The sequence below is a fragment of the Acomys russatus genome, chromosome 13 (genome assembly GCF_903995435.1).
Source record: "Acomys russatus chromosome 13, mAcoRus1.1, whole genome shotgun sequence".
In the NCBI taxonomy this organism is placed as follows: domain Eukaryota; kingdom Metazoa; phylum Chordata; class Mammalia; order Rodentia; family Muridae; genus Acomys; species Acomys russatus.
The window spans coordinates 19,814,821-19,825,965 of record NC_067149.1 but is presented as its reverse complement, the minus strand read 5'-3'; the positions used below and the strand labels follow the sequence as shown (position 1 = coordinate 19,825,965).

General features: G+C 48.9%; 1 protein-coding gene across 1 annotated transcript; it reads left to right on the top strand.

Moving 5' to 3' along the window:
* Positions 1–120: 120 nt before the first annotated feature.
* On the top strand, positions 121–10,187 carry Chchd4 (coiled-coil-helix-coiled-coil-helix domain containing 4). The gene is made up of 3 exons (XM_051154913.1): positions 121–325; positions 6,103–6,201; positions 9,369–10,187. Exons 1-3 carry the CDS (start codon positions 304–306, stop codon positions 9,665–9,667), a joined length of 420 nt encoding a protein of 139 aa, XP_051010870.1. The 5' UTR covers positions 121–303; the 3' UTR covers positions 9,668–10,187.
* Positions 10,188–11,145: the final 958 nt, after the last annotated feature.

Here is an 11,145-nt window from a genome sequence, read left to right as displayed (position 1 = left end):
AATCGCAGCATCACTGGTGCGCGTGCGCAATGTAAGATTTCTGGGAAATGTAGTATTTGCCTTCTTTGGAGGGGCGCATAGGCTGCTGGTCAATGTAGTTTTCGGCTAAGGAGAGGCGCTCGGTGCTTAAGAAGCGGGCGCGCAGAGGCAGGCGCGCAGGGTAGGCCTGGAGGGGGCGGGTCCGCGCGGGCCTCAGTACGGCCCGCCAGGCTAGAGGAGAGGAAAGGGAGGTCACGGAGTGAAGGTGTATCCGTTGCGGCAGAGCCCGCTGCTGCTGAGAGCTACGATCCGTCAGAAACAACCATGTCCTACTGCCGGCAGGAAGGTGGGTCGGGCGCTGCCATGGAGACCGGGCGGCGCGGGCCTGGGAGAGACACGCGGTCCGGTAGTTTTCTAAGGGCGGCCGAGGGTCCTTGGGCCTCACGTGGCGGTTTCCTAATGAGGAAGCAGAGGCTCCGTGAGGATCGAGGTCCAAGGTCACGGTGAAGCCGTCACCCGGGCCTCGGAGGCCCACACGTGTGTCCTGCGAGTGCGGAGAACATTGAATCGAGCTGGAAACCGGGGACTGTTACAAGGACGTAGTCACTATGGCTCCTAGCACTCCCCCACGTGTTTCTACCAGGCTTTTTAGCTATCCCGACCACCTGGGCTGGAATGGGCTCTGCTGGCGAGCTAAAGTGCCACTTGCTGGAGCATTTATTGAGCTTCTCCTGTATACTAGGCACTCTTTAAACTTCACGTAGCGATCTTTATAAAGTGGGATCTGTTACTGTCCACGTTTTACCAAACAGTAAACGAAGACAGGTTACTCTATCCAAGAACCGACCAGGTAATGAAGCTGCAGTGCCAGGTGGGAGCCCTCTATGAAAGGACTTCCTTTCTTTTGTCCCCAGCCACATTGATGACCACTCACTTCTTCTCCCTGTTGTTAACCTGTAGGCAGCAGCCCAGAAGAGTCCCGAGCAGTCTGTGGCAAGGCCTCCTGGCTCTGTTATCTCTAAGCTGCCAGCCAACTCCTCCAGGCCTTAGTTTCCAGTCTTGTAAATTAAGAGGTCGGGCATCATTTACCCTGATATTCACGCAGTACGTGCCCAAGGAAGAAAAAGAGTTGGAGAATTATTATTATTATTATTATTATTATTATTATTATTATTATTATTTTAAGATTTTATTTATTTATTTTATGTATATGAGTGTTCTATCTGCATGTACACCTATCCACCGGAAGAAGGCTTTAGAAGGTATAGATAGATGGTTGTGAGCCACCATGTGGTTGCTGGGAATTGAACTCAGGACCTCTGGAAGAGCAGACGGTGCTCTTAACTGCTGAGCCATCTCTCCAGCCCCCGGAGAATTATTCTTGAGACTACAAAGCTACAGAGAGACTTGGGTCACCCTGAATTCTAGGATGAGTAGGCCAGCACCTTCATTCTAAGCCTAGGAAACCTGAAGGAAAAGGAGGAAGTAATTCGCCCAAGGCCATGCATCCAGTTAGAAGGCCCTAGTCTACCTATGATGCATAGTCTTTCCCTCATTGTAAAAGTTAATTAACTTTTATTTTCCTGGCTCAGTTGTCTGGGAGGCTTACTGCCTCCTGCTAACCTAGGCCTAGTCCAGGAAGCTTCTAGCCTCCGTACACTCTAACCTAGGCCTAGAATGTTTTCAGCCTCTGAGATTTGCTGCTTAATAAGCTAGCTCACCCTTACTTGTTCCTTTTGCGCTCTGGGCTGGCTGGTTCAACTTAGCTTTCTGGCTCGAACTCCTCTCCCAGCTGAATTATTTAAACTGGCTTCTCTGTTGGCCCAGAATTGCTCTGCTCGAGCTGTTTAATCATCTGGCTTCTTCTCATTTTCTGGCTTGTTTGGCCTTCACCTGAGTTCTTGCTCCCTGCAACCCATCTCTCTCTTACTGTCCCTGTAAAACTGCCTGCCTTCTCTGTAAAGCTGCGTCTTCAGTAGCTTCCCTTTCCTCTCTCTTCTCTGAGAGTTGGGCATATCCTATTCTGCCAATCTTTCTCTGTCACCTTTTCTGCCACTCAGTTAGATGTTATTTTCAAACATGGGTGCTTCCTTTTACAAACTTTACTTTCCTTTGGGATTAAAGGTGTGTATCAATCACCACACTTGGATCTAAGCTTTTCTTTACCTGATACTTGCTCTATACCAGGCTGGCCTGGAATTCAGATCTGTTTGCCGCTGTCTATTGTATTAAAGGCGTGTTTGTATTCCAGCTGGATCACACAGGCCTTGAAGATCTTTGGCTGTGATCTCTTGCCAGAGCTGAATTAACATTACTCTATACCTCATACCCTACCCTGCTCTAGAACCCCTTCCTTCGCAGCACCATAGTTGACTGACGTCTCTCTTGAGGACTATTTCAACATGATTAGCAATTGGTGTTCCTTATACAAAAGTCCCCTGACCCAGCACTGTCAGTCAGGAGATTCTTGTGATTTACCAGTTGGTGGGTGGATGTTGAATTGAGTGTTTGAGGTAAGGAGGGTATGCAGGCAAACATCACTATGTCTTGATGGATTTATAGACCTCAGTTTCTCCTGGAAGGAGGTTGTGTCCATCTGCTGCTAATGCAACATAGAGCCTGTCTTCCTGGCCCCAAAAGATAGACACCGCCCCCCCCCTCGTGTGTGTGTGTGTGTGTGTGTGTGTGTGTGTGTGTGTGTGTGTGTGTGTTTACTATGTGCTTCAAACTCAGAGATCTCTTCTTCCTCCCAAATCCTGGGATTAAAGGCACATGCCTTACCTACAAGCTCTTTGAGTTCAAGGCCTGTCTGGTATAAACACCGAGTTTGAGGCCAGCCAGGGCTACACAGTGAGATCCTGTCTCAAAAACAAACCAACAATACTATGTAAGGACTTAGGTGACCATACTGTGGTATTCTTCCAGTCTCATGTTTTCCCTCTTGCTCCTCGGTGGCTCAGGTTGTGCCCATGGTCTGGTGCTTTTTTCCTCCCACTCTAAACACTGCTAACTGATCCTTTAAGAACCAGCCCAAATGCCACCAGGTCCTTCTCTGATAGTTTGTGTCTTCACAAACACACTGAAATTATTGTCTCCAATCAAGCTGAGAAATGGCAGAAGGCCTGCTATACAGTGACACAATCAGGATTTAATAGAATGCCTCAGGCTCATGCTGGTCCTCTGTTCTGAGTAAATGGTTGCCTGAACACATACATGTCAACAGTCCATACATCTAGTCAGTCTTTCTTGGCTAAAGGCCTCAGGTTGGCATTCAGGGAGTCCCACAGTGTGGTAACACCTCAGTCTGACCTTGTGCTGCTGGTGTTTCTGTCAGTGCCACACTGATGGTGCCTTACTTTTCTCCTAGTAATACACAGACTGCTCTTCTCTGATCATTCAGGAAACATTTTTATTGCACTGTGATGTGCCAGCAATTGGGCATGTAGTAGTGAGGAAAGCAAGTAAATCAGTTTTGATTTTTGTATCCGTTCTCTCATCTTCTCTCTCTCTCTTTTTTTTTTTTTCGAGATAGGGTCTCTCTGTGTTAGCCTTGGCTGTCCTGGACTCACTTTGTAGACCAGGCTGGCCTCGAACTCACAGCGATCCACCCGCTTCTGCCTCCCAAGTGCTGGGATTAAAGGCTTGCGCCACCATGCCCAGCTTCTCATCTTCTCTTATTTATCATTTTACCATGTTGGAGATGGAATCTAGGGCACGTACTAGGTAGGTGTTCTAGCCAGTTACACCCCAGCCCTCGGGCATCTGCTTTTAAATATTCCAGAAAGCGCAGGCCTAGTGGGACCAGGCTAGCAGCACACAGGTATTTTGAAGGAAGACACTTGGGATCCATCAAAGCACAGGCTCCGCTCTGGCCTTACTGTTTCTTAGGTTTGATTCTTAGCACATACAACTTTCTGCTTCCCCTTTGAAGAAAGGAGAGTAGAGGAGACCTGCTCTGCATTGGCGTGAGGGCTAACAACTCAGATTAAAGGAGTCCTAAGCTGCTTCATTCCAACTTGACCTGGTGTCAGTATTGGGAGCTTAGGAGCCATGTGGATGTGCCAGAGAGTTTGAGCTTTGCTGGATGAGGTCTGGCATCTGCATATATCACATAACTGCCCCAGGTATTTCAGGAACTTGTCCAGGTTTGTCCTTTTCCTTTTGGGCCTATGCTCAGCCCAGGTCACAACTCTCAGAACTGAGCTGAGAGCTTTGTGTCAGCCGCATTTGCTTAGCACTCAGCAGTCATGCAAATTGCTTTTGGGAGTTCTGGAAACTGGCCAGAGTCTCTAGGGTCACTAGGCACTCTAACATGGTCCAGTGGCTTTGCCCAGATGCTTTCTCTAGCTGTGGGCGGAGTAACCCGGCATATGTTAGGTGCTGAGGCCAAAATTGGTGCTGGGCAGAGAGCTAGCAGGTGGGCAGTGGGGCTAGCCCTGTGTGCTGAGACCTACCCATTTCTATTAATCTGGGTTGCTTGAAACCTGTGTCCCCTAAACTGTCCTTTGCTCTGAGGTAGCCTCTCTGACATTTGCCCTTCCTCACTTGTGTTCTCCAGACCTTTTCCTTGGGTATTCCAGCCCAGGAATGGGGCTTAACCCTTTGCCTTACTTTTCTTTCACATGCCTGGACCTGAACTTTCCAAAATGTAGGGGGAGAAGTAGATAGTGCCGGCAGCTTTCAGAGAGCCCCCTCCCACCCCCGGCTGCAGCCCAGCCTCAGCTTTCACAGGAGCTATCTCACTCGGGCTACTCATGAGGTCAGGTTTACCCACACCTTCCAACGTGCCCTCTGGATGAGGGCCAAGTGACCCCAGGTCCCCTTCAGTCAGGGCGAGCTGTCGGAAAGCTCAGGATTGTCCTTGCACTTTTCCTGGAGAGCTAGAAAGACGTTGACTTTTCTCTCTTCTGCCTCAGCTTGGGGCTGGGATTGCTGGCTCTCTGTTTTCCTTACTGTTATGCTCAGTGCCCAGGTCAGATGTCACTAACGTTCTGTGCTGGGGAGAACAGTGTGGGCTACTGGAAAGGTTTGGGTGTGAGGGATTCTGGAAGTTCCACAGCCCATGTAAGCCACCACTGTGCACAGAGGGCACTGCTGTTCCTCCCAGGAGTAGTGGGTGGATCCAGAATTGAACAGTCCAAGTCCTCCCCAAATGACCACTATGGAAACAGATGACCCCTGTGCATTGTGGGTGCTGAGGAATGGTTCTCTCTACTACAGTGGAAACGACTGTCATGCCTACTGAGAGTGGGAGGGGGATACTTGACAGCTGGCCAAAATCTTTCAGAGGGTGAGCCACAGGGTGTCCAGGAGAGCTGTTCTAGAGCTTTGTTTTCTTCCCTTGTTTTGAATTTTGAAACAGTCTATGTTGCCCTGGATAGTCTTGACTCACTGACCTGCTTTAGCGTCCTAAGAAGCTGGGATCATCGGGATCCCTTAAAGGGTCACTAAAGATTTCTGTTCAATAGGCAGTTCTTGTCCTCACACCATCGGGAGAAATTCTAATGTCAAACCCAACGGCTTCCTTGTGTTTTCCCCTGGACCTTAGCCAGGCCTAAGTAAGGGTGGAGGGTCCTAAGAAGATTGAACTCAGCACTCAGGGGGACTGTTACATTAGAGGAAAGGAGACCTCACTCTGAGGAATGCTCCAAATTTGCCCGGTCCAGGCTCACCAAGTCTGGCCCTGGACATGCTCTATCTTTCAGAGGCTGGTGTCTGGGCCTTTTTTCCGAGGTAGGATCTAGCTGCATTGTGCACACTCGCTCTAGGTCGGGGTCTCCCCCCCCAATCCCTCTCTCTCTCCCTCCCTCCCTCCCTCCCTCCTGGCCTGTGAACAGCTCCTGCCACATCTCAGGTGGATGCTTGCTTTAAGGCACCCTGAGTATCCCTGACCCTTCCTTGTGAGAAGTGTCTTTATTCTCCTTTGGGGGAGGGGAGTGCCAGTCCTTTCTTTGTGGGAAGAGAAAATGACTTGTCAGACTAGAGGGCTGTAGCAGGATGTGGGGTGGAAGAAACTTAGACAAGTAGCTGGGTGTGGCTTGTGTCTCCTGTGGGTCCTTCAGCTTGGCAGCTCCTGTTCCACTCCACCCTAGTGAGTCTGTCTTCCTCTGCTCTAAACCCTAGGGAAGGATCGGATCATATTTGTGACCAAAGAAGACCATGAAACTCCTAGCAGTGCAGAGCTGGTGGCTGACGACCCCAACGATCCCTATGAAGAGCACGGTGAGAGATGAGGGGCGCAGAGACACACCCTGGGGGAGGCTTGGCGCTGAGCACTGCTTTTCTGTTTTGTCTCCCTTGGCTGTGGACAGCTGTCCAGCGCTGTGGTCATTGTGTCCCTCTCCTAAGGCTTGGGACTGTGCCGAGCCAGCAGGCAAACGTTTCTTCTCACTAAAACATTGTCTCTTTTCTTCTAAGTGTTGATACTGATGTGATGAAAAGTGGCTGGAAGGCTGTCTGGAATCCCGAAGTTAGGACCGACAGGGATCTCTGCTCTGTCAGGTTATTGGAGTGATCCCTGCTATGTTTACCAGCTAGTTTGCAATAAAAGAGCAGCAGCCAGGATGCTGGTCCTGCTCTTATGAGCACGTGGTATGGCAAGGTGTCTTAACCGATGCCCGGTTGCCAGGCAAAGCTACTCAGAACTGTCACACACTCTAGTCTCTCCTCCAAATGTAACAGTAGCCCCTTGGACACAGGATGCCCCTCTAGGCTTTGGGCTGGGCTCCGAGACTTACTCCAGTCTGTGTGGGGTAGGTGTATGCGGCATTCCCAGTCCACATTGTGTCAACAAAATTCGGTTAGCACTGGAACAAGTGTGTCAGGTGAAAGTTGCTGCTGAGTGACATTGAGGAGTGTAGAGCAGGCTGCCCTAGAGGACTGGCTTGTGGGTGGAACTTTTCAGACTTGGTCTAAAGCTTGCTCCTAGGTGGCACACTACTTCACCTCTTGGCCTACTGCCAAGCTAAGGGTGAATACCTAGCACTGTGCTGGGAATACTGGCAAGTCAGATGTCAGAGCGTTAGTGTTCTGAGAGTGACAGCTGCAGCTACCCTCCAGTCAGCCTTTCTTAATGAAGAGGGAACTCCTGTCTGGCCTGGTCCGTCGTCTGCTTTGAGTTCACATTAGCTATGGGGGTGTGAGCAGACGGGCTATGTCTGCTTGTGTTTAAACGCACTTCCGCCCTATAATTGCTGAAGCTGCTGTCTAGTGGGTGCGTGTCGTATGTCTCAATTCACCCTGTCCTCTGCCAGGCTTCTCTCGACCTGAGTTGTCTTTTTAAACAATTATTTATTATTTTATGATTATGGATGGTTTTTTTTTTTACTTGCACATGCATGAAGTGCCTGCTAAGTTCAAAAAAGTGTTAGATCCTCTGAAACTGGAGTTACCAATGGTTGTGAGCTGCCATGTGGGTCCCGGGAATGGAACCTGGGTCCTCTGCTCCTCTGCAGGAGCACTTGGGAGTTCAAGACCAGCCAGCCTGGTCTACAGAGCAGGTTCCAGTACAGCCGGGACCTTGTCCCAAAATAGTAGCTAAGGCTGGGGTCACAGGTATGTGGCACCACAGCTAGCGGCCGGGCTATAGTTTTTTAGTGTACTCTTACTTCCTTTGAAAGCTGATCTACGGGTTAGCATGTTGGACTCTACAGTGCTACCATTTTATTCAGCACTGAGAGTCTCTGAGAGGGTGTGAGTAGTGGGGCCGGGGGTCAGGGCTCTGGGGATCTGATGGGCCCTGCTACTGTCTTGACTTGACCTCTGAAGTCCAGAAACCTGCAGACAGTGTCAGAAGGGCCGCTACAACAGTTGCCACACAGCTTCATGTGTGTGAACTTACTCTGCAGCTGTGGTGTTGGTGTTGAGCAGCCTGTCAGGGACACCAACCACATTACCTGCTGTCCCCGTTTTGTTTTGTTTCCCGAGACAGGGTTTCTCTGTGTAGCCTTGGAAGTCCTAGACTCTTTGTAGACCAGGCTGGCCTTGAACTCATAGCGATCTACCTGCTTCTACTTCCCAAGCGCTGGGATTAAAGGCATGCGCCACCACGCCCTGCTGCTGTCCCCATTTGTAAATGAGGAACATTTGGGGCAGAAGTGCTGGTCAGTGAAGCTTTCAGAGCTGGGGTTGAGAGGCGGGACTAAGCCTAGGACTGTGGACACTAGCTCTGAAGCCACACCCCAACATGCCACTGGAGTAAAGGATCATGGGCCATTTCAGTGGGCTTTTTAGCTTTGTATAGATAGACTTCCTTCCTTCCTTCCTTCCTTCCTTCCTTCCTTCCTTCCTTTCTTCCTACCTTCCTTCCTTCCTCAGTAGTGCTGAGTCTCAACACTGGAGACAGGTGCTCAACTGTAAGCATTCTCTGCTTTAGTAGGCAGAGAACTGCCTTTGGTATCTATCACAAAGCTTAAAGTTGTCAACCCTTTTGGGAAACTAGGAAATTCTATTTAGATGTGAACAAAGTTCATAGAAGCTGGGTGTGGTGGCTCATGTCTTTAATCCCAGCACTTGGGAGGCAGAGGCAGGTGGATCAATGTGAGTTCGAGGCCAGCCTGGTCTACGAAGTGAGCCCAGGACAACCAAGGCTACACAGAGAAACCCTGTCTCGAAAAAAAAAATTCAAGTTTAAAAAGAAGCCAGTGCAGCCTTTACTGAAGACCCATCTATAGCCTGGTTTTCATCTCTTAACTTAAAAGCTTTATTTATTTTTTACAGGTTGGGGATTGAACCCGGGTCTCATGAACACCAGGCTCTGCTCTACTTCTGTGCTGTACCCCAGCCCTGGTCTTTGAGTTTTGTAGGAAGAATACAGCTCCACTAGTCTAACAGCACTTGCTGTACTTTGTACAGTGGGCTTTAAGGCCTTTCACATTCATAGGTTTGCACCAGTCTCTAGGCTGTCCTGGCAGAAGTATGGCGAGAGGCTGCGGGAGGGAGCGAGGCCTGGAAAATCAGTATTTGGCTTAGAAGTTTCCTGTTTTCTTTCTTTCTTTCTTTCTTTCTTTTCTTTCTTTCTTTCTTTCTTTCTTTTTTTTTTTTTTTGGTTTTTGATTTTGTTTTGTTTTGTTTTTCGAGACAGGGTTTCTCTGTGTATCCTTGGCTGTACTAGACTTGCATTGTAGACCAGGCTGGCCTTGAACTCACAGCGATCCACCTGCCTCTGCCTCCCGAGTGCTGGGATTAAAGGCGTGCACCACCACCACGTGGCGAGTTTCTAAGTCTCAGAGTTCTGATTCTAATTCTGGGTAGTGGCTTAGAAAATAGACCAGAACCCATGTAGGGAGGTCACAGGGGATGCCTTCCAGTAATAAGACCAAGCAGGCTTTGCACATTTCAGAGCATAGAGAACACCTCTCATTTTTTTCTTGTTTATCTTTCTGTTCCAGGGTTGATTCTGCCCAATGGAGATATTAACTGGAATTGCCCATGTCTTGGGGGAATGGCCAGTGGCCCCTGTGGGGAGCAATTCAAGTCTGCCTTTTCCTGCTTCCACCACAGCACAGAGGACATCAAGGGATCAGACTGTATAGACCAGTTCCGGGCCATGCAGGAGTGCATGCAGAAATACCCGGACCTCTATCCCCAAGATGAGGAGGAGGAAGAGGAGGCAAAGCCAGTGGAGCAGGTGGAGGAAACAGCTGACACTAAGGCCGCTGTAGCCAAAGAGCAGGGGTCAAGCTCCTGAAGGCCATAGGCCCTGGCTGTCACTCACCATGGGACTTTCTGCACAATGCCTTTTGGTCACCTCTGTCAAAGCTCTTTCCTTTTGTGCACTGTAATGTACAAAATAACTTATTTTAATGATCAGGGGTCCTGGCTACTTGCCATATACACTGAAGAAAAGGGGCTGTGTGCACCTGTGTCTTGCATAAACCTGTCCTTGAACATTAGGCCACTGCTGGATGTACTCTGTGGTTGCCCTGGATTTTGTCACTTTGAAATAATGTGCTGAGACTTCTCAGCAACCAAAAGTTGTTACTCAGGAAAGTTTATCGTGAGAAAGTTGATTTATTCTAATCCATTGTATCCCTTTTGGTAGATTTTACACCTCTTTGGGAAATTAAGTAGATGCCTAAACTCCTTCAAGAGCGGGTCCATTCCTGTGGGAAGAGGCTGGTGGTCAGGTACTTGAGCTGGAGTGTGTGCGTGGGCCTTCTGCCTCATCCTGACAGTTAAGTTTATGTGTTTGCAGTTTGCAGTCCAAGCTCCAGAGTGTTGAGTTTCAGGGTGGGCTTGGACCCTGTGACTCTCAGTCTCTCCTGAGTGGAAGGAGAGGCTGGGTTTGCCATTTATTGTTTTCCTGTTCTGAATGCCCCTGGTTTGGGGCCTGTGTTCACTCAGTTCTGATACTGAGGTGGGGTCCTAGCTGTGTTCTCTCAGTTCTGATAGTGAGGTGGGGTCCTAGCTGTTTCCAGAGCAGAAGCCGACAGAGGAGTGTCTGAATGAAGTACTCAAAAAGAAACAATTTCTGTCTGATTTTGAACTTGTTTTTTAACTAGTTAGGAAGTTGTTAGCTCTCTTGTGATGGTGGAGACTGAACATGTGTGAGGATTTGTCTGCCAGGCAGGAAGTTTGCCATGAAGCCATATCCCAGCCCTTTAAGAGCATGCCAAGCTATTTGGCTTTTTTTTTTTTTTTTTTAAATGAAAAACATAAATTAGGAAAGATTAGTTCTATTGAAGAAATCCGTTGGATGGTGGCATATGCCTTGAATGCAGGGGAGGTGGATCCCTTGAGACTATAGGTCAGCTTGATCTACATGGTGAGCTTCAGGACAGCCAAGGCCATATAGTGATGCATGTCTCAAAATAGAAAGCCAAGCTAGGCTGAGTCTTTAAAATGGTCAGTGTTAAATGTAGAGCAGGCTCTCCTTTCTTCAGAACACTGCTGCAGACAAGGACAGTTGAACATGGGCAGGGTGGATTGTTCTCTAGGGGTCTGTGGCAATCCCTTGGCTTTGGGTCACTGTCTTAGTTCTTAGGCTGTACTATGGTAGAGCCCCAGATGTTCTCACAAAGTCTAGAGCCACTTCTGGCAGGACTCAAGTGAGTTGAGTTTATGGGTTGTTGGATTGAGGCTTCAGTTCCTCCCTGGTTGTCAGTTTCTTGTCATGTGGGCCTTACTTAGAGCAAGAAAAAAATAAGGTGGAAGGTGGAGCCCCTT

Excerpts from the sequence above, each read along its gene's own strand:
- Chchd4 (XM_051154913.1), top strand. The coding sequence starts at position 304 with ATGTCCTACTGCCGGCAGGAAG. Across the intron at positions 326-6,102 it reads GTCCTACTGCCGGCAGGAAG|GGAAGGATCGGATCATATTT; the intron begins GTGGGTCGGGCG and ends TCTAAACCCTAG. Across the intron at positions 6,202-9,368 it reads CGATCCCTATGAAGAGCACG|GGTTGATTCTGCCCAATGGA; the intron begins GTGAGAGATGAG and ends TTTCTGTTCCAG.